Source organism: Aquarana catesbeiana, linkage group LG07, assembly GCF_042186555.1.
Source record: "Aquarana catesbeiana isolate 2022-GZ linkage group LG07, ASM4218655v1, whole genome shotgun sequence".
Lineage (NCBI taxonomy): Eukaryota > Metazoa > Chordata > Amphibia > Anura > Ranidae > Aquarana > Aquarana catesbeiana.
In genome coordinates, this window is record NC_133330.1 from 91409164 (window position 1) to 91435525 (window position 26362).

At 40.4% G+C, this 26362-nt stretch overlaps 1 protein-coding gene across 1 annotated transcript in view; it reads left to right on the plus strand.

The window, feature by feature from the left end:
• RAC2 (Rac family small GTPase 2) overlaps positions 1–26300 on the plus strand; it is a 100325-nt gene extending 74025 nt beyond the window's left edge. The window contains exons 6-7 of the mRNA XM_073592479.1: positions 10057–10190; positions 26041–26300. Coding sequence (XP_073448580.1) covers positions 10057–10187 — 131 coding nt within the window. The 3' untranslated portion in view covers positions 10188–10190; positions 26041–26300. The remainder of the gene's footprint in view (positions 1–10056; positions 10191–26040) is intronic.
• Positions 26301–26362: the final 62 nt, after the last annotated feature.

Here is a 26362-nt window from a genome sequence, read left to right on the forward strand (position 1 = left end):
AATACATCTACAGTACTTCTCTTTGGTGAGGGGAGCCTAGCAAGTTAAATATCCTGTGATGTGCACAAATCAGCAAATACTGATAGGAACTTCATAATCGATCTTGAAGTCTGCCATTGATATTAACCTTCTGTCTAATATCAGAAGGCAGATCTACTGTTGGATATGTTCACATAAATGCTTGATTAGCATTATCTTGAGTTGTAGTAACACCTACTGACCTACAAGTGGTGCCGCAGGATTTACTATGAGCATTGGGCTGCTTAAAGGGAAGATATACCATTGAAAGTGCTAACCTGTAAAGAATAAATGAATTAGATAGAAAGATAATGACTAAAGCCAAAAAGACTCTCAGCTGCAAAGAGTACCAGTCCATATGTTTGACAACCTTCACAGCAGCATAGTGATTACTACATCTGCCCCTGTCTGCAAGGATTGTAATACCATGGGATTACCTGCTATTAAAGTAGCCAAGTATGCATATGGACTGCAAGAGTGACAGAGTCCAAGCAGCCCATAGACACTTAGACAAACCCACCAATGAGTTTATAGTTAACAATTCTTCAGGAAATTATCAAGATTGCCCGACTGCCAGTCCTCTCCTGGACAATACATATTTTTTTGTAATTCTGCATTACTCAGCAGCTGTGTCATAAAAATACATGCAGCTTTTAAAATAAACAGACTCTTAGTATATATTTTAATTTACTGATTCATACTTGTTTTTGTCCAAATGAGTTTATTCTAATGTGAATTTTCTAAAAAAGATACTGCTAAGCCACACAAAGACGACGCAGGACCAAGAATCTTAATTTACTATGAAGTTGTTGATATGAGACACATATTGTAGGTATTGCAAAAAAAAAAGCACTCTACAAGAACCACATAGTACGTACAAGTCCACATAGAAAATGCCAGCCATCCTCTATGTGACATTTTAACAGGTTTTAACATTATAAAGTAGTATAATCAGGGCTTTTTTTTTTCTTCTCAGAGAATAGGTGCAGGTACTCCCCACTTGTCTCCCTTGTCTCTGCTCTCTACCCACCTCCAAACAACATTCCTTGCTTCCACCCCCTACCTACCTCCCAGTACTGCCCATTTTAAAGAAAACAGAACCAAGTTTCATCTTGTGGTGCTAAGTAATTTGTATGGATTTTGTTAATGATAAAAAGAAAAAAAATGGATCCCCTGCAACCAGCAACAACAAACCCCCCAGCAACAATAGATCCCTCATCAACAATAAACCTGCAGCAGCAATTGATTCCCCAGAAACAATATATCCCCCAGCAGTAACAGATCCCCCAGAAACAATAGAACCCCTGCAAAAAATATTCCCCCAGCAACAATAGATCCACCCCAGGAACGATAGACCCACACCACCAACAATAGACCCTCCAGCAGCAAAATATCCCTCCCTCAACAATAGAGCCCCTAACAGCCGGCATCAATGGACCCTCCAGCACACCTCAGCATCCCTTGCTATTATATGCATTCAGTGCTAGAGGTTCTGGAACTGCATTCCTCTGCATTCCTGCGAAAAATAATTCCTGAGTATAATAAGCACAAATAAGCCACAGTGAAAATTTTGACATCAAGTTCAATCTTGATGTGCTTATAAATGATCACCGTGTGAAATAACCCATTCAGTTTAAAATAGAAATGAAAAGCAAAACATTGGTGTATAGATATAAAAAAAACATTATAAATACCTTCCCCCCCCGTGTTTTATAAGTGATCACTTTCTTTCTGTTCCCTCTGTTCTCACCTGCATAGGAGCTGGGGGAGGAGAAGCAGCACAACTTGGTCAGGGACTTCCTTTATTTATACCAGAACCTTATCTTAAATAAGTTTGGGTATAGACGTTAATTGGGGACCCCACAAAAAAAAGGCATGGGGGTTCTCCCCATGATTTATACCAAGCTCTTCAGATCTGCTATGTTTTTTAAGGCGGACCCACACAAAAGAAAAAAAGACTATGGGGCTCCCCCAAGTGGATAGATTTTTAGGGGAAAAAAGTTCGATAAAGCATGGGGCCCCCAAAAATCCACACAAGGTCCTTCTGCAGCCTCACAGGCCAAAGGAAGGAGGGGGAGCATGCCACCCCCTCCAGAACATTTTCAGGCCACATGCTTGGGTATGTAGCCTGACATGCTCAACTCCCCCCTTTCCTGCCCTGCCAGGCTGCATGTTTGGAAAAGGGCCTGGTGTGAATTTTTGGCAAGGAACTTATGCTTTTCTCCTCACCTTTGTGTGGGGTTCCTCCTTAAAATCCATCCCAAACCCTTTGGGTCTGGTATAGAATTGGGGGGGGGGGTACCCCACACTGTTCATTTTTTATGACATGGATTCCCCTTAAAATTCATATTGGACCTGAAGGACTTGTTATGAATTATGGGGGAACCTGAGACTTTTTTTAACTATCCCAGCCAATTAAAAATAACCCAGCCACATTTATTTACTGGTCTTGTCAGTAAATGAATAGAGCATGATGACATCACTGGCTAATGACCCGGCGGGTGCTGGCACCTGCCACTTCCTTAACATCCTTGATAATGGAACAAGAAGAATCACCAAGAGAATGTATCTTTATATACAGTACATAGCTGACCGAGAAGCCTCTGACTAAAGTCACCCTCTCTGACCCATGGGCCATGTATTAGTTTTGTGACAATCACAGTGAATCTAAAATGGGACCACTTTTGTCAAAGGCTTATGTCAGATGACAGATCCCATTAAGTGTTTGGTTTTTTGAAAACATTTTTTGCAGGGCTGGGAGTCCACAAGTACTATGAGCTAACTGCAACTTTAAAACCCTATATATTACATATTTATTATTTGACTCTGTTTTCTGCAATCCCTTGAACAGTCAGTTGTAGGTCCTTAACCCTTTATCTCCAGCTTGGTGGCAAAAATAAATAAATAAATAAAGGCCACCTTCAACCAAAATCTTTTTAGTCTGATGCAGGGGTGTCCAAACTATTGACCTTCCTGGGCCACATTGGAAGAAGAGGAATTGTCTTGGGCCACACATAAAATACACTAACAATTAGGATAGCTGATAAGCAGAAAAAGTCAAATTACAAGTTAACCATCACTGATATAGATAATGTACCTGAGTATCTGAGTACTAAAACTTCATTTTTTTATATATTTTTTTTTTTAAACAAAGAGGACAACACAAAAATAGTGAGATATTTGGCACTGTTTTTGATTAACGCATCAATATGTGATGGGATGGATGTAGAAGCAATTCTCAATGAATTCTCAAGGTGCTCATCAGATATTTTGTTTCTAATTTTGCCCTTCGTGTGTTTCATTCTTGAAAATAGTTGCTCACAAATTTAGATGTTGTCAAAAACTGATGACATCAATAAGGTGTGATTGTGTGAAGAGTGGGATATTTTTCTTTGGGAAGATGAAATTTATAAAAGTCCGGTAAAGATACACTAATTCGGGGTACTTTGTCGCAGTAAGTGGGCTTAGCACTATATGACCATATAGTGTGACCAAACCCCCGTATTTTTTGAATATGTTCAGGTGTTTTTAACTAGCCCTGCAGGAAATGTCATTCTTGTATGTGTGCGCTGTAAAATATTTTGTACGGTAAAGATACACTGTCACATTTTTTTCAGTTGCATGTGTTCGCTAAGTGTAAATACAAAAAAAAATCAGCTTTTTTAATTAAGTTTACAATTTTGTGTTGGGCCTCAATTATGGCCATCTTGGGTCACATGTGGCCCGTGGGCAGGTTTGACACCCCTGGTCTAATGTGTAGACCTCAGAAAAATGTATAACTACTAAAAGTGTTATATTACACTAAACCTTTTATCCAACCTCTAAACTTACATTTGTTGATTTGAAAAAATGTATAAAGGAAAAAAAAGCACTTGTGTGTCTAACCATTTTTTCTGTGTATTAACCACTTGCCGCCCGCTCACCATCAAATGATGGAGGGACGGTGCAGCACTCATTCTGGGAGGACGTCATATGATGGCACCCCAGAACGGCCGCTCCCGCGTGCCCGTGGGGGCACGCAGCGATCGTGTCTACGCCGTGTCCTGGGACCTCGATCTCTGTAAAGAGCCTATAACACGGCTCTTTAACCTCCCTGGCGGTATGATTATTTCAGATTTTAGGTGCTGAAAGTGGTACAATTATTTTGCACAGAAATTTGGCGTTTTATATTATAGGCCTGTAATTCTTAGGAATAATTCACTTAAATCTGTCCAAACAAGAGTCTAGTAGACATCCCGGGTATCATAAAGTTTGAAAAATGAAATAAAAAATGATAATATAATAAATAACTATAAATAATTAAACCAAATAATAATATAATAATAATAAAAATTATTCAATAATGTAATCAAATCAAAAACACTGAAATTTGCTCAGTTGCAGAATTGGCGCTTTCGTTACTTTTAGCGTTTGATGACGGATTTCCCCACAAATCACTATCATTCAATTCTGAAAGTGATTCTAATTTATTATCGCTGTTTTCTAGCTGGTCTAAAACCACTTTTGATGTAAAGGGACAGTTTTGGTTGCTATGGACAATCTCCAGTTTCCAGGCAGAAAGAACAGTTTTTATAATATAAAACTGCATGCAGGACACTTGGCAGACCACTAGGGACAAAGGGGATGTTTAATTATTTGATACAGTACTGTAATCTGTAAGATTACAGTATACTGTATCTGTACTGTGTGTTTCACTTTTTGAATTTGCCGCCGAACTCCGTCCCCGTGAGTCGCAACGCTCGCAGGGAACGGAGCTTGGCACTGTGAATCGAGCGAGACACGGCGACTCGCCGATCACAGCGGGGAGACATTGCAGGATCCAGGGGACAAGGTAAGTAAACTCAACATGGATCCTGCAATGCAATCCCGAGTCTGGCTCGGGGATACCGCTTTTGGTATTGAAAATCCACCCCGAGCCAGACTCGGGAATACCGCCAGGGGGGTTAAGCATGTGATCGGCTGTGTCCAATCACAGCCATTCACATGGAAATGCGGAAGTGCCATTAATCTGTTCTCCTCGCCTCACACTGTCAGAGTGTGTGGCGAAAAGTACTGATCAGTGGTATCTCCTCGCAGGGGATACCAGGGTAGGTAATCAGAGCACTGATCATTGTGCTCTGATCACAGGAAAGCCCCAGCAGTGCCCATTAGTGCCACCAATCAATGCCCATTAGTGATGCCATTTAGTGCAGCCTTTCAGTGCCCATCAGTGCCTGTTTATCAGTGCTGCCCATCAGTGCCCATCAATGCCTCCCATCAGTGCTGCCTATCAGTGCCACCCATCAGTGCCCATCAGTGTGGCATGTTAGTGCTTACTCATCAGTGCCACCTAATCAGTGCCCATAAGAGCCGCCTCATCCATGCCCATCATTGCAGCCTATTAGTATCCATCAGTGTAGCCTCATTAGCACATATCAGTGAAGGAGAAAGATTACTTTTTTTTTTTTCAAAATTTCCAGACAGAACCTAAAACTTTTATTTTTTCAAAATTTTCAGTCTTTTTATTAGTAAAAAATAAAAAACCCAGCAGTAATTAAATGCCACCAAAAGAAAGCTCTATTTGTGTTAAAAAAAATGATTAAAAATTAATTTGGGTACAGTGTTGCATGAACGCGCAATTGTCATTCAAAGTGCGACAGTGGTGAAAGCTGAAAAAAGGCCTGGGCAGGAAGGGGGTGAAATTGCCCTGTACTGAAGTGGTTAAAGCGGTTGTAAAGGCAAAAATAATTAAAAAAAATAACAAACATGTCATACGTACCTGTTCTGTGCAATGGTACCGAAGCTCCTCTTCTGCCCCCGCCCCCCCCCCCCCCAGCTGCGTTCTAGGCTCCTCCTCTTCTGTGTGTACCACCATAGCAGGCCAGGCTGTGTGTACATAGACATACACAGTTTGCCTCGGCCCCGCCTCATCCCTCCTCACGGGATTTGATTTGACAGCAGCAGTAGCCTAAATAATTACAATGGGTATATTTTTTTTTTGTGGAAGCCTTCTATTAAACAATATGACTTTTTAACATATTAAAAAAGTCATGCTGGATATTTCTCCATTTGAGTTTACCAAGATAATGTAATTAAGGGCCCATTCACACCTATCATTTTTTTCTATGTTGTGCTAACACGTGAATTAACATAGTGCATTATACATGATTAGCCAAGGTGACTATGATCCGAGAACACACATTCATAAGGGATAGGATGTTAGTAAACGGAGATGTACCATATTACATTAAAAAGTACACTGCAGAGCTGCTGCTGGTTCTGACCCCACTCTCTTTTCCACTCCTGCAGAATTCTGTGGGTGTAGGTATGGAAGAAAATCAATATGAATTAAATTCATTAATATTTGCAATATGCTTCTGAAACACAGGAAAGTCCCAGAGGCAGCTCATGGGGGCTACATGCAGAAACTGTGTGACCAGATGGTCCTTACTGGTGTAAGGGATCCCTTTCATTGTTTTTAAAACATGGCATGCTGTTATTTCTACTATGGCTCATCTTTGTATGCATCATTTAGTCAAATACTTTAACCACATGTAATTATTCTGTTTTATTTGTAATGAGTTTGTCCACTTGCCGTCTTTTTATACCTGTAAAGGAAGTGACAGGCAAGTGAATTTTCAGCTGCTGTGGAACTACCATTCCCAACATGCCCTGTCAGCTCCTTGGCTGATGTAGGCACAGTTTGGCTGGCTACATATGCTGGGAGTCATAGTACTGAAATAGTTGTCTGTCATTATGTTAGGGTCTTGGGGGATAGAGGGTGGAGAAAGACAAGGAGAGAGAGATCTATGCACCTGAGTTACCTGGTCACCTCCGTTGTGGAAGAAGTCAGCTGGCTGATCGATTTTCATAAACTTTAAATTGTGGAAAATTCAGCAGCTGTAGTGAAACTCCAAATATGTTGGGGAAATAAATGATAGGGATAAAAACCCACTGCCAGAGTCTCCAAGAGCTATAAAAGAGTAACAATTGTAACAGTTATTTTCAGTAATCTGACACTTTAAGCATGCAATTTGAAACATAACTGAAGGTAATCTTGTATTCTGAAATGGCATCAATTCCAAATGTTATGGGGAAAGAAACAAATAATGGTGAACAGCAGCGCTAAATAAAGATGATAGCATAGAAACATATGGCAAATTGAATATACAATTGTGTATGCATAAATCATGTGTGTGTGAACATTCACACATAAATAAATACAGTATATTAAAACATATGTAACGATCTGATGAAGAAGCTGATGCTTCGAAATGCATTACCGCCCCTTGTACTTGTGAATAGTCAAATTTCCTGTTCCTGTGGCATCATGTCCGGCCCGGCGCCATCTTGCGGTTCACACTGATCACGGCAGTGATCAGCTTCCTGTTGCTTTCTGGTTCCCAGTTTCTTCTGGACCCTTGCAACAATACAATCAGCGCCCCAGACTGCCAAGGCAAATAGGATGTTCTCTTGAGCTTCCGGGACTGACGATTTTAACCATATTCTGACCTCAGTCATCTCATTTGTGAGTTACTACTTGTTTTTATTAAAATTCATGATTAATACTGCACTCAGTTTGGCGCCCCTCTGTTCCCATATGGGGAAAGAAATGATGGAGGTAGAAACCCACTGCTGGAGTCTCCAAGAGCTATAAGGCCTGCTTCACACCTATGCATATTTTTTGTGCATTTTCAGTTTTGCAGACACACGCTACAGTCCATTTAACATGGTTTCCTACGGGTCACGTTCATATCTATGTATTTTATGGAAAGGGCCAGGGACCATCAGGTTGTGTTTATGGTTCCATAAACTTCAGTGGATCAAAAATGTCTACTGAAAAACACAACATGCACCTGGAATATACATCAACCGAAACTTGCATAGGTGTGAACCAGGCCTAAAAGAGTAATAATTAAACCAATGTTTTGGGTAAACTGACCATTTAAGTATGCAGTTTGAAAGGTAAGGGGTCGATCCCGACCCCTTACCACGTGATCAGCTGTCAGCCAATGACAGCTGATCATGTGATGTAAACAGAGCCAGTAATTGGCTATTTTTTCTCCTCGCGCTGACAGCGTGAGGAGAAAAAAAAAGCCGATCACCGGCGGCTGTGAGAGGAACATCAGTCCCGAACACGGAGAGCTGCCGTCAGCTCGTCAGTGCTCACCTGTGCCACCTGCCAGTGCCACCTAGCAGTAGACAACAGTGCCGCCCACCAGCGCCACCCATCAGTGCCCACAGTGCCACCCATCAGTGCCCACAGTGCCACCTATTAGTGCCCACAATCAGTGCCTCATCAACAGTGCTGCACATCAGTGCCACCTATCAGTGCCCATCAGTGTCACCTACCAGTGCCCATCAGTGCCGCCTATCAGTGCGCATCAGTGCCATCTATCAGTGGTACCTATCAGTGCCACCCATCAGTGCCACCCATCAGTGCTATCTTATTAGTGGCCATCAGCACCGCCTTATCTGTCCCCATCAGTTCCGCCCATCAGTGCCCACCATTGCAGCCTATCAGTGCCCACCAGTGCCACCTCATCAGCGCATATCAATGAAGGAGAAAAATTACCTGTTTTTTTTTTTTCTAAATTTTCCATCTTTTTTTGTTTGTTCAGCAAAAAATTAAAATCCCAGCTGTGATTAAATACCACCAAAAGAAAGCTCTATTTGTGTGAAAAAAATTGTAAAAATTTCATTTGGGTACAGTGTTGTATGGCCGCGCAATTGTCATTCAAATTGCGTCAGCGCTGAAAGCTGAAAATTGGTCTGGGCGGGGGGGGGGGGGGATTTAAGTGCCCAGTAAGCAAGTGGTTAACTTGAAACATAACTGAAGGTGATATTGTATTCGGAAATGGCATCTACTACAAATGTGTTGGAGGTCGGAAACAATGGAGGTAAAAACCTACTGCTGGAGTCTCCAAGAGCTATAAAAGTGTAAGGCCGGCCATAGATGGAGAGAAAATCTTTCCTGCAACCACGGGTCCTGCACACAGACAGTGTTGACAGGGGAATCCCTCCCACTGAGCCATGGTGTTCTCGCCAGGAGAACACAGTGATTATTGCTAGCAGCTATAACAAATAGCATAAATAATAGTAGTAAGGCTGGTTGTACTCAAGTTGATCGATTGAACAACCTGGGTACATTCAGCCTGCTCATTCATGGTTCGAATCTGCAGGAACTGGCTGAGATTCAAACCGGCTATGGCCAGTTTAACAATTGTAACAGCTCTTTTGGGTATACTGACCCCTTAAGCATGTCGTTTGAACCCTCTGTATTAACCTGAAACATAAGTAAAGGAATATTGTACTCTGAAATGGCATCAACTCCAAATGTGTGGGGTAAACACCCACTGCTGGAGTCTCCAAGAGCTATAAAAGAGTAACGACCGTAACAGCTGTTTTGAGTTTACTGACCCTTTATGCATGCAGTTTGAACTTTTCTGTATTAACCTGAAACATAGGTAAAGGGATATTGTATTCTGAAATGGCATTAATTCCCCAACTAGAAAAGCAGAAAAATTCAAGATGTGTGGTGGGATATCTTATGGCTGTATAAACATCTATATTGAGTCCACCCACAAATAAAATATCAACTGTGGACTGACATTTTAAGCATACAGCTTAGGACATCTAGTATTAACCTGAAATTGAAACAATAACGATGTCAAGAAAATGTTGTGTATTTATTACATATATTCAATTGTTAGCTAACATCAAGGGCAAGCAAAAATGGTGACCGCAAACCTATTGTGAACAGTAGAAATTGAGAGAGTGATAATGTTGCTGAGAAGAATGGTTAATGATGTTATTTTGGGTTCAGTAAAGACAAGGATTGAATACAAATACGCCAAGAAAACAACCGTGCTTCCATAATGAATGACTAAAAGCAACCAGACTGCTGTCTATCCTAATCACGTATCTACTTCTTTCCTTCTTGACACCGTCCTTGCATCGCTTTCTGTTTTTGTCTTTTGTATCGTCTCCCAGCATTTCTTTTATGATCCAAAAGCTTTGTTGCTCTTTTAGTAACATTTTTTTTCCTTGTGTCTACAGAGGCTGTGAAGTATTTAGAGTGCTCAGCTCTCACACAACGTGGACTAAAGACAGTGTTTGATGAGGCTATTAGAGCTGTACTATGTCCACCACCCACCCGGACCAAAAGCCCCAAGTGTGTCTTGGTGTAAAAGGTGAGCTACGGATTGCATTGTACATCGAATGTCTACTCTGTTGCTGCCTTTATTTATTGTTTGAACTGTCCGTGCAATTATCCTCGTACAAGGATTTTTGCATAAAATCTCATATAAACCTTAAAATGTCATTTTCATTATTCTTAGATCTAGAACTTTCATTAAAATATTAACTGGTGATCCTGCCATGAATGGCTTTGTTCAGGCACTTTCTGTTATTGGGGGGGGGACAACGCCCTGTTCTTTTCTCCCAATTGTGCCCCTGCATTGCCACCCTGTCACATGGGCATCCAATGGAGATTAGAAGTGGCCATTTCAACACACATTATGTAAGCATGGTCCACTGTTGTCACCACCAGGAAGTTTGCCTGGATTTTCAGTACATGCATGTTGAAAGGAAATGGTTTCAGGAGATTTACAACAAAGGATGAAAAATGGTGAAAACGAGTATTTTATAAAATTGAGATTGTTTATGATACAGCGATTTAGTCTACTAAATTCTATTCAGAGTTTACATACTTTTAACAGGTGTTGAGATAAGGAGGAAATATGCATGAAGTTTTGGCACATTTACTTGTGTACAATGTTTCATATTGCTGTGCACCACAAAAGAGGGAGCAGTAGTTTCTGAGTTTTGACGTTGCATAGGCTTTCACTTAAATAAATCTCTGTGGTTTGTTTTTCTCCTTTCGTTAAGGTACGTGTTACTATTATATCACTATTTAAAAATATAAAAATTAGTTCCATGCAAATGAACAATGTATATACTTCCTTGTTCCACTGCCCATTGGATTGCTTGCTCTCTTTAAGAGCTAAGGATTCAGGCATAATCTACAGTATCTGACACTGCAAAGTATTGTTGGGTGTCTGTGCCACAAGGCCGTAAAGGTGCACTAGTCCGTCTTTTCTAGCCCTCCAATCTGAATAATCTAACAACCCCCTACCCAGCACCTTACCTAAGCTTGACAGCCATGGCCCTCATCACTGTTTACATACTAGAGGCAGAAACCTTTTGGCACCATCATCTTTGCACTAAGCCCCAGTAGACCTAAATGGTACTGTACTCTTATGCCGCGTACACACGGGTGGACTTTTCGACGGACTAGATCTGGCGGACTTTTCAATGGACTTTCCGAATGAACGACTTGCCTACACACGATCAACCAAAGTCCGACGGATTCGTACGTGATGATGTACGACCGGACTAAAACAAGGAAGTTGATAGCCAGTAGCCAATAGCTGCCCTAGCGTCGGTTTTTGTCCGTTGGATTAGCATACAGACGAGCGGACTTTTCGACCGGACTCAAGTCTGTCGGAAAGATTTGAAACATGTTTCATTTCTAGGTCCGTCAAACTTTTGGGAAGTCTGCTGGAGCCCACACACGATCGAATTATCCGACGGACATCGGTCCTCCGGACCAAGTCTGCCGTAAAGTCCGCTCGTGTGTACGCGGCATAAGTTTCTTCAGGAATATGGCTCCATGTAAGTCTACAACATATATTTCCATTTAGCTTGAAGTGGAGGAAAGTTTACTTGTCACCTTGATCTACCCATCACTCACTATCATGAAAAGCCAAGGTACGATTGTCTTCAGGCTAAGTGGTATCTTCATAGATTTCTAGGGAAGAATAAAATAGGCAGAAATACTGTCTCACCATTTTTATCACATTGAAATATATGGAGCATATAATTATTTGCTGAGAAGGTTGCTGGATAGGGTGAGTATGCAGAATAGAAAATGATTAGTGTTAGGGCTTAGAAAAAGAGTTAGGTTGGATTAGTGTTAGACATAGCATGTGGGAGCTGCTTTAGGGGTTGAGTTTTGAGGGTAGGTTTGTGTTAAAGCCCAAAGCAACCAGTAATATTTTACGCTTTATTTTTCCAGTTGGGATAAGCAAGTGTGACAAAAGTGGTTGTTATTGACAACAGTATTTTTTTCAGTGATTCAGAATTGCTTTGGTGTTGCAATATAATTGATTTTCATCTGTGAAGATATACTTTAATAGTGACTGCATTCATTCCCTACTCTCAATGAATTTCTGATCCATAATCTTCTTTCTTGACCAAATATAGAATAGTCAGATTCAAAAAATCGCCATCCCCTTCCCTCATCCACAGAGGAGTCTCTGCATTCTTTTCTTTTATAAGAATATCTTCCAGGCAGATTATATAAAAAGAGAAATCAAACCCGCTAATATTCTGTTTGGTGGGATATTGTTTGTGATGTTTGAGAAGCTTTTTAATTTGACACATAAGAATAACTTATTAATAATGAGAGAATACAGGGGGAATCATTTAACGCTAGTATATGAATCATCATCCCAGCACATTTTACCGCCTGCTTAAGTCTGGTGAGATGACCTAGAAAAGGCCATAAATGAGCTATCGTCTTCTCAGTATACCCTTATTATAAGAGAGCAATTACAAATGCTGTATTTAAAGTGGAGTTTCTAGGCTGATTAACTATTTTAATATCATATTATAAACTACATATTTTCCTAAAGACTTTTTTTTTCAAATAAATCCACAAGAGAATGTAGTACAGTGAAGAGTTTAGTAGAATAGTTTGATTAGGATTTACAAATGATTCAAGGGCTCAAATATAGCCATTTGGTTCCAAGTAATGTTTGGCTGCATATTACCATTTCACTTATATTTGCAAAAATGTGTCTGTTGGGGTTCATAGTTAATGCGGGATCACAATCCTCCTAATTGGTGTAATATATACATTTCAACAAATGTAATTTAAAATTTACTTTGGAGTAAGAGAAAGAAGAAATTAATTTTTTGAAGCTGAATATGATAAGGTGGACAGTTGAGAAGAGGGTACTTGTGGGAACATATGGGAAACCTATAGCTGAGAATTTATTGTTGCCTGCCAGGTGTTGCCACCCTAAACATGTAATTAGGAGGGCCATACCACAGCAGCAATTTATAAGAATAAGACATAATTATACTGATTTTAAAACCTTACAATAGGTGGATTGTGGTTACAACTATGACAATATAAAATTCACATATCAACATGCTAAAAGCAACAAATAGAGGAATTATTGAGAGTTGGGAGAGGCAGGGATGATGTAATTATTAAAAATTAATAAAGTATGTTCTACCAAATATAGTGCTGAGGTAAATGAATAAAGGGATTGTGAGAACATATATCCTTATACTGAGCAAGGATCCTGGTTATCAAGCCACATGGAGTGTGGAGTGGCGTTTTAAAAGACACCTACCTTAGGGATTTATTTATCACCCAGCCTACTCAAATCTAGAACCAATAGGACTACCTGGATTAGTACCACAAGGGGTTATTTACTAAAACTAGAGGGTGCAAATTCTGGAGCAGCTCTGCATAGAAACTAGCTTCCAGGTTTTATTGCCAAAGCTTAATTGAAGCTGAAGTTAGAAGCTGATTGCCTGCCATGCACAGCTGCAGAAGAATCACCAGTTTTAGTAAATCTCCCCAGCCTGGTCTTTAAATGTGAGGCCATAAGGTGTCCAAGTTGTCATTTTAAGAGATCCCCATTGAATGCAATCATGCAACACAGATGAAACATATGATATAAGGCAATGAGTCAGTTGTAAAACTAGATTTATAATTTTTTTTGGTGTGTGTGGAATGTAGGATACAGGATGTGGGATGAGGATTTGAGGATAGGCTTGGAGGAACATTTATGAAATAGTAAGAAAAAAAAACAATTGCAATCACTTTGTGTATCAACATAATTCCACAGTTGGTACACTTCAGGTTCAGATCATAAAACATATTAATACTGTCCACCACTTTTCTCTGCTTGCTAGGAGAAAAGTGTTCCAGATCAGTGCTTCCAATACCATCTCTGTGCTAACAACATCTAAATCTATCTCTCAACCCCCCAGCTCACTCCTTCAGTCTCCTTTCATATCACTAATAGACATATCAGTCTGGATGTCACACTACTTCCTCAAACTCAATCTATTCAAAATAGAGCTTCTTCCTCCACCATTCGCCTCTTCCCCTGATTTCTCTGTCAAGATGGCACTACTATCAGCCTATTCCAACATTCCAAGGTTCTAGGTGTAATCCTGTCACTGTCCAAATCTTGCTGCCTCAACCTCAGCAACATCTCCAAAATACGTTCCTTCCTAACCAAAGACATCACAAAGCTCTTAGTTCACTCCCTTGTTATCTCCCGCCTTGACCACTGCAACTCCCTCCTCCCGGGATTACCTGTAATTCAAAATACTAAAAACAACTTACAAAGCCATCCACAGCTTGGCCCCCAGCTACATCACTAACCTAATCTCAAAATATCAACCTACTCGTTCTCTTCATTCCTCCCAATACCTCCTGCTTGTCACCCCATGCTCGCCTCCAGGGCTTTTCCTGAGCCTCTCCTGTCCTATGGAACACCCTACCCCAATTTGTCCAACTATCTTCTACTCTGTTTGCTTTTAGACGATCCCTGAAAACCCTCCTCTTCAGAGAAGCCTATACTGCCCCCCCCTAACATTTGTACTTGTATTTTGTCCATCAGATCATCCTCCACAGTTATTACCTTTTGTATCACTTTTCCCTCCCTCCTAGATTTTAAGCTCTAACAAGCAGGGCCTCCTGATTCCTCCTGTATTGAATTGTATTGTAACTGTACTGTCTGCCCTCATGTTGTAAAGCGCTGCACAAACTGTTGGCACTATATAAATCTTGTATAGTAATAATAACAATGATAATAATTAAAACTGACAATAGACTACCTCATGACTTTGAGGGAGATCATTTTATTTCCTTTCATTCCCTTCTTCTAGGTTTTTTTCCTCCTTTCTCACCCTTTTCTCCCTTCCCTTTGCATGGCCCCATTATCTTCCTTCCCCACCTTTCCTTTTTCTTACATACTATTTTTTATTCATGTATCTATTATGTGTTTTTTTTTTGAATTACTGGACAACAGTGTTAATTTTTATGTCATATTTTATATAGTTTTGGTCATAGTCTTTTGACTAAAATGCCATTTTAGTTTCAGCCGTATTTTAGTCATCTGAATTGTTTTAGTTTTAGTCATATTCTAGTCGACTAAAATCTCCAGTACATTTTAGGCAACTAAAATCAAATGGGTTTAGTTCAATTGTAATGCATTATTTAAGCATAAGTGCCAAACTCATGATATACTCCTGGAGTAAAAATTGAATATCATATTTTTATTTATGGTATTAAGGTTTGAACGAAATTAATACTACTGGGGAAAAAAAAAAAACTTTTCTAACTGTGAACAAAAAAAAAAAAACTTTTCTAACCGCAAACCTATCTTTTGATCTCAAAAACCTTGTACTGTTCAATCCTTTTCCACTACCTGATGTTTGATTTTTTTTAGGGTTACATTTGTATAATTACATTACATTACATAACGTATAATTACATTGAGAACTTTCTTTGGATTTTGTTTTCATGTTTATTTATAATAATACAGACCTATGCTTTTAGGGGAAGTTTTTTTTTTTTTTTTAATAATAAGGGAACATAACATGTATAATAGTGATATCTTTATGTACACAACTACTTACATCTTTATACATGGTGGATTGGTGTTTTGAATTGGGCAATTTACCTTTAAGCTGCACCAATCAATAATGACTATGTTGTTTATACAGTAAGTACTTACCCTTCAATATCTCCATACCTTTTGACTAAACCTTATGTTAACGTGAAATGTGTCTGAGAGGAGTCTGTGTCCAGTGGGATGTTGTTGCTCTAAAGCAGAGAATGCATGTTGAAAAAGTGAGCAGTGGTAGTGGAACCTGCTTCTTTGGACTGCGTACTGGGGTGTTATTGTTTTACAGTTTTATTGATTTTTACTAGTGTGATTATAATGCAGAAGCGGCTTGAACATCTAGGAGAGTGTATAATAAAACATTTTTGGAGCCCTTCCATAAATACACAATACATATTACCAAAAGTATTGGGACACCTGCCTTTACACGCACATGAACTTTAATGGCATCCCTGTCTTCGTCCGTAGGGTTCAATATTGAGTTGGCCCACCCTTTGCAGCTATAATAGCATCAACTCTTCTGGGAGAGCTGTCCACAAGGTTTAGGAGTGTGATTATGAGAATGTTTGACCATTCTTCCAGAAGCGCATTTGTGAGGTCAGTCACTGATGATGGAGAGAAGGCATGGCTTGCAGTCTCCGCTCCAATTCATCCCAAAGGTGTTCTGTTGGGTTGAGGTCAGGACTCTGTTCAGGCCAGTCAAGTTCCTCCACCCCAAACTCGCTCATCCATGTCTGTATGAACCTCGCTTTGTGTATTGGTGCGCAGTAATGTTGGAACAGGAAGGACCATCCCCAAACTGTTCCCACAAAGTTGGGAGTATAAATTGTCCAAAATGTCTTGGTATGCTGATGCCTTAAGAGTTCCCTTCACTGGAACTAAGGGGCCAAGCTCAACCCCTGAAAAACAACCCCACACCATAATCCCCCCTCCACCAAATGATTTGGATCAGTGCACAAAGCAAGTTCCATAAAGACATGGATGAACGAGTTTGGGGTGGAGGAACTTGAGTGGCCTGCACAGAATTCTGACCGCGACCCAGCAGAACACCTTTGGGATGAATTAGAGTGCAGACTGTGAGCCAGGTCTTTTCTCCAACATCAGTGCCTGACCTCACAAATGCACTTCTGGAAGAATGGTCAAACATTCCTATAGAAACACTTCTAAACCTTGTGGACAGCCCTACAGACTAAGACTGGGATGCCATTAAAGTTCATGTGCGTGTAAAGGCAGGCATCCCAATACTATTGGTAATATAGTGTAGTTATGACTCAGAGGCTACTACAGCCATGACGTCACACAGGAGCAGCAACTCTCCCTTTAAGTTAGTGGAGGGCAATAGCGTTCAAAGCTGCAACTGACCATTCTATATCCAGACCTCACAGTCCATTAGCTATAAACAGGACTGGCAACAGTGAAAGAAATGAGCCTGGACCTTAAAAGGTTAATTTATAAGAAAAAATAAAAGGTGAACTAACACCTTACGCATTCCCCGCCCCCTTGGTCCCCACTGTATTTACCTTCATAGGTGATGAGCTGCCAAAGGCCACGCAGCTGGTACAGTGATCTGGGAAATTAAAATCTCCACTCTTCTCCCTCTTCTCTCTGTACCGCTTCTGGGACAGATCATAATGATTACGATTGGGCAGCACTTGCACAGATTCATCCCAGAAGCACTGCATAGAGAAGAGGGAGAGGAGTGGGGATTTCAAATCCCCAGATTGCTGCACCAGCTGCATGGATACTGATGGCTCATCACCCATGGGGGTAAGTACACCTTTTTCTGAAAAGTTGAAACTTGCACTCAGTGGTATACGTAACACATCTGGCACCCAAAGTCAGTCTTTTTTTTTTTTTCATCTCCCCTCAAAAACAGGGTCTAAAGAAAAAAAAGCAGTATGCTCTGTGTGCCCTGGCAAATAAGGGATGAATTCAAATTGCATTAACAATGTGAGGCGCTTAACCTTAACCTGAGTCTTCTCTGCCTTTACTCATCGAATATATGCCAGGCCTTTTACCCACAAAATATGCTTTAACCCCTTTATGACCACCCAACACATATATGCGGTGGCAAAAGGGTGAGCTTTAACACCCACATGCCGCACATATGTCACTCGGCGGTGAAGTATTTGTGCGCTGCATGCTCCCAGCACAAGATCGTGCTATCGGTCCTGCCTAAAGATTGGAAGTCAGTGGGACCCGGCAGTACAGATTGACCCCTCAGTACAGACTGGCCCTGTCAGCACAGACCCCTTAGTACAGACCAACTCTCCATGCACGTACTCTTCAGCACAGACCAACCCCTCAAAACAGACTCCTCAGCACAGATAGAGCCTCCCAGCACAGGCTCCCTCAGTACATACTGACCCCCCCAGCACAGATGTTCAGCCAGCACAGATCAACCCCCTCAGCACAGACCCTTCAGCACAGAGTGACCCCCCAGAGCAGACCCCTCTGTACAAACTGACCCCGCTAGCACACCCCCGTCACTACATACCAATCTTCAGCACAGACCCATCAGTTCAGACCAACCTCCCCAGCACAGACCCCTCAGCACAGACAGACCACCCCCCCAGCACAGACCTCTCAGCACAGACCCACCTCTCAGCACAGACCGCTAGTACACACCCGTCAGTACACACCAATCTTCAGCACAGACCCCTCAGCACAGACTCACCCTCAGCAAGACCCCCCAGCACAGACCATTCAGTATAGACTGACCTTCCTAACCTGCCTAAATCTCCCTCCCAGACCACCGCCTCAGCAAAGACCCCTCCTCACTACAGACCCCTCGATACATAAACCCCTACCCCCTCTCCAGTATAGACATCCCCATGCCCCACAGGTACAAAACCCTCAGTATAGACATCCCCACCAAAAACACAACCCTTAAATATAGACAACCCCCTACACCCCCCCTACACACACAGATAGAGAAACCTCAGTACAGAAAACACCCACTCCCCATTCTTAGGAACAGAACCCTCAGAACAATTCTCCCTCCTCTCTAAACTTACTCATTAGAAGATCATATACAACGGGAGCTCAGAGAAGGAGAGTGATGGGTGGAGCAGGGGAGGAAACTTTCACTCTGATCTCCTGCTGTTACTGAAGCAGTAGGTGCAGATTTACTGATGGTGCCGTGGCCATCTGACATTTTTTTTTTTTGAGTTGCACAGCAACAACCACAACAAAATGTGCAGTTTACTGATGCCTATATGTGGTGGCTACAGTGGTTTTTAGATGTCATACATCCCAGGAGTCTTCCTGGGCATTTTTTTTTCATCTGGAAAAGGGGCTTTCACAGCTAAGCACACTTTCCCACCTGCATACCTGAGCTAAGGACAGGTGGATTTTAAGAAGTAAATGCTACATGAATCATTAGCCCTTACTCAAGATGGCCACATCTAGAAATGCTGGGGGGGATGTTCAAAGTGATTTCTCAACACAATAAAGTATGTAAACATGGATCGATGAGTGAGTTTGCCTATTAAAAATGAATTAAATAGTGTTTTCAGTTTGTAGTGCTCAGATACAGTTTAGTTCTGCTTTAATTTACTTGAATCTGTGGACAGCCTTGCATTTAGAGTTTCCAGCTGGCTGATGTTTTGCCGGTCCAGCTGATAAAAGGATGCTAATGTTACTGAAGAACACATTAACAAGCATGGAAAGGTTGTTTTTTTCCCAATAAGTGAGGAAGCCATAGATTTATTATCAATGCGTTCCTGTTTAAATGTTCACCATAATATTATGTCAAGCATAAAAATGGAACAATAACCCAAAGCTACTGTATATCCGCGACTTGGAATCCAAAATTTTATAGTCAGGGTTTTAACCATTCCATTCTCTTTCTGAAACAAATAGGTGTTGGCTATAGTTGTCTATTTAATTACTTAATTTTCCACATATATTTAACACCAATATATTCCGCAGCGCATTACGGAGAATTTTAAACCTTTCACATCAGTTAACAGCATCAATAGCAACTCATAATATACTACAGCAATAACTTTCTTGATCACAGCCACACATACACATGGGTGGACCAGTTTTAGGTTGCCAATTAACTAACCATAATGGCAATATGCTTTTGAGTCTTATTAGAACTAAAACCTATTCGTTTCTTGGTGGACTAGGCAAGGTTTGATAGAGTCTGAATGATCTCTGGAAGATCTCAACTCCTTGTTTTACCCAGATTGTGGTAGATTTTTCATAGGACTACAACATGAACTGAGAAGGAAAAATGTTGTTACAACCTGGCATAAAGCTGAAAACGTGGTCTTTCGTGGCCATGATACAGGTAAGAGGAATTCACACACTGGGTTCTTCTTATGCCCTGTACACACAATTTTTTTTTAAACAAAATCCTGGATTTATTTCCGAGGGATGTTGGCTCAAACCTGTCTTGCATACACCCGGTCACACAAATGTTGTCGTAAATTCCAAACGTCAAGAACGCAGTGACGTACAACACGTACGACGAGCCTAGAAAAATTAAGTTCAATAGCCAGTGCGGCTCTTCTGCTTGATTCCAAGCATGCATGGAATTTTGTGCATCGGAATTGTGTACACACGATCGGAATTTCCGACAACGGATTTTGTTGTCGGAAAATTTGAGATCCAGATCTCAAATTTTGTTTGTCGGAAAAAGGTAATCATTTTGTTGGACCTATTGAGGATTAACCAGTGCTTTTTGGTAACATTATCATTCAATGTCTGTAAGAAACGCAAGTCAAACCAGTCAGCTGTCACTATTCTCACTGTCTTCCTCCTCCTTATGTACAGTGTACAGAGCATGCTTAGAAAGATTTAACCTTTTTGTAAAGATGAATGAATATCTTTGTTTTCTTTATGTTTTCTAGGTTTTTCACCTGCTAATCCAGCAGTAATTCACAAAGTTTAAAAAAAAAAGATAATTAACACTCCCCCTAGGTGAAAATGACGAGCCCAGCCTGCAGGGTCTGGATGTACCCTCATAGCAAGAAGCTATAATAGTTATAGCTTCATTATATGCTGATATCAGCCCATCTACCCTTCAGAATCAGAACATTGTCTAAGAACAGCCCTACAAATGGGGTATCAAAACACCAGTCTGCTAGGTGTTGAAGGATACCACTCTTTTGTGCACCATTGATGCCCTTCCCCAGAAAGGCGTTGCAGAAATGAGGTGGGGGAGAGCATGTGCAATATATCTTCCTTCAGTAGTGGTAAGTTGCCCCTGGTGATCAGATACCAGATACTCCTTAAGCTGATGCAATTTAAAGTAAAAAGAAATTCACTAAGTAACCACTTGCTTTCAAAATTAGAACATCCCTGCTCCCCTATTCACCAAGTTATTTGGTAGCTAAAAATCCAAGGGTTTTCTTTCTTCTTTGTCCTCCATTACATTGAAAAGTCTTTATCAAGGTTAGACTACCTTTAACTCCAGGGCTTCCAGCTGATCTTTGAATCTTAGAAATTCATTAAATGCAACGGGGGCAACATGGTTTGTTTATTGATTTACACCTGCAATGTAGTACCTTACTGAAAACAATTTGCATGAGTTCTTGCTCCAGAGGAGCTTAAACTTTAACCACTTCCCTACCCGCGTATTGTAATATGACGTCCACAGATGGGATCTCCCATCCTGGGTGGATGTCATATGACGTCCTGGGCTTCCCGGCCGCCCAGGGGGTGCGCGCGCCCGCCGCGTTGCTCGGGACCCGGTGCGTGTGCCGGGCGGCCGCGATGTCCGCCGGGCACCCGCGATTGCCCGTTAACCGGGCCGGACCGTGGATCTGTGTGTGTAAACACACAGATCCACGTCCTGTCAGTTGAGAGGAGACCGATCTGTGTTCCCAGTACAGCGGAACACTGATCGGTCTCCTCCCCTTGTACGTTCCCACCCCCTACAGTTAGAATCATTCCCTAGGAAACATATTTAACCCCTTGTGTCCCCCTAGTGGTTAACCCATTCACTGCCTGTCACATTTACACAGTAATCAATGCAATTTTATAGCATTGATCGCTGTATAAATGTGAATGGTCCCAAAAATGTGTCAAAAGTGTCCGATGTGTCCACCATAATGTCGCAGTCACGAAAAAAAATCGTGATCGCCGCTATTCCTAGTAAAAAAAAATAAATATATATTTTTTTTAAATGCCATAAATCTATCCCGTATTTTGTAGACGCTATAACTTTTGCGCAAACCAATCAATATACGCTTATTGCGATTTTTTTTTTACCAAAAATATGTAGAAGAATATGTATCGGCCTAAACTGAGGAAAAAAAATTTTTTTTTTTTTTTTAAATTGGGATATTTATTATAGCAAAAAGTAAAAAATATTGTGTTTTTTTCAAAATTGTCGCTCTTCTTTTGTTTATAGCGCAAAAAATAAAAACCGCAGAGGTGATCAAATACCACCAAAAGAAAGCTCTATTTGTGGGAAAAAAAGGACGTTGATTTTTTTTGGGTACAACGTCGCACAACTGCACAATTGTCGCTTAAAGTACGACAGTGCTGAAAACTAAAAATTGGCCTGGGAAGGAAGGGGGTGAAAATGCCCTGTATTGAACCGGTTAAAGTCATACATATACACACACTACTCATTACTTTTTTGGATAGTGCCAGAAGACCAGAGTTCTCAGCTGAACCCTAAGCAGACACAAAGAAATCTTACAAACTCCATGCAAATAGTTTGGTAGTGACTTCAATGCTTTAGACCCTGCACTGTTACTCTGTGAATTAGAGAGACCCTATAAAAAACTTCATACCTGCAGCAGATTCAAAAACCTTCCTTTTACAGCTAAATGCAAGGCTGTACTGACAGCCAAAGCTCGGACACTTTTATCCCATATGTCTGATGTCTTGGTTTCCTTCATATTATTATAGAGGTTAAAAAATAGAAAAATGGTGAATCAGGAGACATTTGTAGATCTCTGGCTGTGATTTAGGTCAGTTCACCATGGATCTCAAATGTGGCAGATATATTCACTCCTCACTTAGAAAAAAGGGCTTGCCTAACTGCCTTCAAAGTTAAAAATATATTTTTAACAACCTGTGCACCCTGCTGCCCTATCATGGTTAGATGTCTTGGAAGGATATGTAGGTCACAATTCAAAGCTATCTTGATTCTTATTCTTCATTTTCATTGGCACCTGCTTTATAAAGCTATTGGCTGTATTTTTGGAACTGTTAAAAATGTCTGACATTTAATTATGCTTGATTATGCTAGCTTTTTGACATTCTGAAAGTTATCTCCAGCTTCCCACCACTAAAATTTGTGGTGGTGTGCACATGCTTGTTTCACTTCAATGATGTATAAAATAGTGAAGCAAAGATAAAGATGACAGACCCAGAGCTTCCTATTGCATGCTGGTGTCCATGTTTCTGAGCTTACAGGTTGCTTTTAATTCTGATCCTCTCCAGGTAGACAGAGGAAGATATCAATTATTGCAGTTACTGCAGTTACGTGTCTAATATAAATTGCAATGTACATGTGCTGACAAGTAACATGCTGACAGAAGGGGAGGTAAACTCATTAATCTTCTGCTGCTCCACTACTGTCAAAATCCCAGGCTGGGGACAGGTGGGTGACCAAGCTTTATTGCAGTATAGAAAGATCAGGTCAAACATACTGTATGTATGTCATTCGTGTATACTTATAGAGTTGCAAACATGTTTACATCATCACTATTCCTTATCATTTTTATAGGAACTTTAAAGGGAAAAGAATATCATTAGAGAGCAGATATTTTAAGTCATTATTATACCATTTACCTGCAATTTTCCTGCAATTTGACATGATATTCACGTTAATGCGTGTTTACTATTCCTCAGTTTGACAATCATATTACATAAACAGGTTTGAATACTCTCTATTCTTTCTCAAGGTTTTTACCCCTGAGGAACCCTTGAAAACATTTTCAGGTTCTCTGGGAACCTGTGCTAAAAAAGGATTATTCCTACAGCTCTTGATACAATAATGTGAATAATACATCAAAGAAAGGTTTTAAATATAAGAATAATGAGTAATGATGTGTACTTAGGGTCCACTCTAACCTAAGTTGAGAAGTAGTGGAAAATTACTGCCTTGCATTGATGATCAGTGAAGCAGGGAGATCAATCTACTATTGCCCAAAGCTCAAGGAACCCCTAGCAACCTCAGGAGGGACCTTGGGTTCTACAGAACCCTGGTTGAGAAACACTGCTCTAATGGCTACTATTAATCAATACAATTTGCATCCCTGCTAAAGGAGTGCAGAAACAAGATCAGCTAACCACAGAGAGTATCTGAGCAGAGTGATAACCTTCATTGAGAGAGGGACAGCAAGTCAAAATCATTAGGCAGCATTACATTCACATGCATATATATCAACATTTTTAATTTAATTGTAATGCTTTTGGAACGAGAATTCGATAGAAGCATTGTATTCAGCAATACATAATAGGAGCTATTGCATTTCTAGAAGTAGACATTCAATTCTGTAACATCCTTTATACCGGGGTCTCCAAATTTCCAAAACAAAGTGCCAGTTTACTGCCCTTCAAGCTTCAGGGGGCTGGACTGTGGCCAGTGGGAGTAGAAAGTGCCCTGGCATTGGTGGGAGTATACAATGCCATAGGTTTGGTGGTGAGTAAGAGTAAATAAAATGACATTATTGGTTTCAGTGGAAGGAATAGTGCCCCCCCATCTCTGGCATCGGTGGAAAAATTAGTTCCCCATCATTGGTATCAGTAATAATTATAAAAATACATTTCCCATCATTGGTATCAGTGGGAGGAATAGTGCCTTATATTAGTGGAAGAAATAGTACCCCAGGGGCCGGATAAAGGCAAGCAAAGGGCTGCAGTTTGGAGACCAATGTTTTATACCTTCCGGTATATTATTTGAAGATAGACATAAAGAGGCTTTCATACTAATATTTAGGGTCAACATGAAGAAGAACTCTCAGATTTCTACCTTTTTACTACATAGGCATAAGACTCAACCTGCTAATCCTCTGAATTCTAGTCAGCACCAATTTTTCCTCTAAATACAGTAGAGGGAAATATACAATTTATTATGTGGATGCAGTCCTCACATTGGTGCTGTGTATTTTTCCAAATAATGAAAAATGTCATCAATACAGGCCATCCACCTAAACACATGGGTGGCATCCATATAGATGAACCCTTCTTCGCCCAAATCTTTAGATTTGCAGATGACAGGACTATCAACTTGCTCATTGTTGCCCCCTTAGCTGTTGAAGGAGTTCTGGTACCCAGAGTAGATTTATCTGTTCACAGTGATAAGCTAGAGGCAAAATATTTTAAATGTAAGGTAGTGTAGGAATATTGGGCAAAGCTTTGAAAACATGTTTTACAGCATTGAACCCATTGTCAGGAATAAAAGATTACAAAGATGTAAGATGTTGAAGAAGGTCCTCACAGTGCACAGTTGGTTATTCTAGTAATGTAATGTGTTGTAGACTTTGGGGTGCCAGAAATATCTAGCGCCATAGGGTGTTGAATGTCAGGAAATTGTTAGTATCATTGGTTAGCTATCCATTATCATTGCAATCCATATATATATATATATATATATATATATATATATATATATATATATATATATATACATGGTTAGCAATGTCCTACACAGGATTTTTATATATCGGAGGATAACGATCTGCCTAAGTAAGGTATACATTATTATACCAACACAGTGAAAGCTCCCTCTTGTCTGTTGGTATGATGATGATTATACAATTATCCCTCAAAGGTTTGACATCATTCCACTAACCCTTAGAGAGATCTAACTATTGCCACCATTCAGGCACACAGCAGACTATCATGGCTTACAGTTGTGATAAAACTCTCAGTTGTGGCATAATGACCACAGAGGCATACCTGATTTTTATGCCAGTCATAACTCATCATTCTGTTTAGGATCACTTGGAAAATTTCCGGTGTCCCTGAAACATCAGTATTGAATGTGATTCATTTTTGGTGTGCGCAGGTTTTGTTTATTAATACTCCTGGTTTCTAATAAAAAACCTGCATTCAGGAGGGAAATGCCAGTCCTGGATATGTGTGGTGACAAATTCTTTTTAATCACAAATCCGTAAGTCTTTTTCAGCTTATTTTTCTAATAAAACCATCTCTATTATTCTTTTTCATCACATTATTCAGAAAAATGCTAGCAAAGGCTGTCAATATGCAAATGCCTAAGAATGCATGTCATGGCATCATTTCTAGTCTGACAAGAGGTGAAAGGGGCTCGGATACTGCTGTGTACAGTACAGTGTCTCACTGTTTCTATTCTTCCTGTGCCTGATTGCCTGTCTTTTGTTTTATACAGAATCTTGGAAGAGGAATCCCCAGCCTGCTACCGCAGACACTCGCAAGCCCTCTGCCACCAACCCTTTCTTCAAACACGATGTTGTTCTTTCCGTCACCTAGGGAAATTTGACTTCCTGGATTTACCATTTCCCTAGTTGCTTAATATTATTATTCATTGCTATCCTCGCTGTCGATTTTGAACAAAAAAAAAAAAAAAATCCATTGTTCTCTTGTAAGCCTGTATACGGTTTGGACTATAAATAAATATTTTTTAATTACTGTGTTGTGCGTCATGTGGGCTGCTGATCTAAAATACTTTTTTATGACTTTTCTGGACGCAC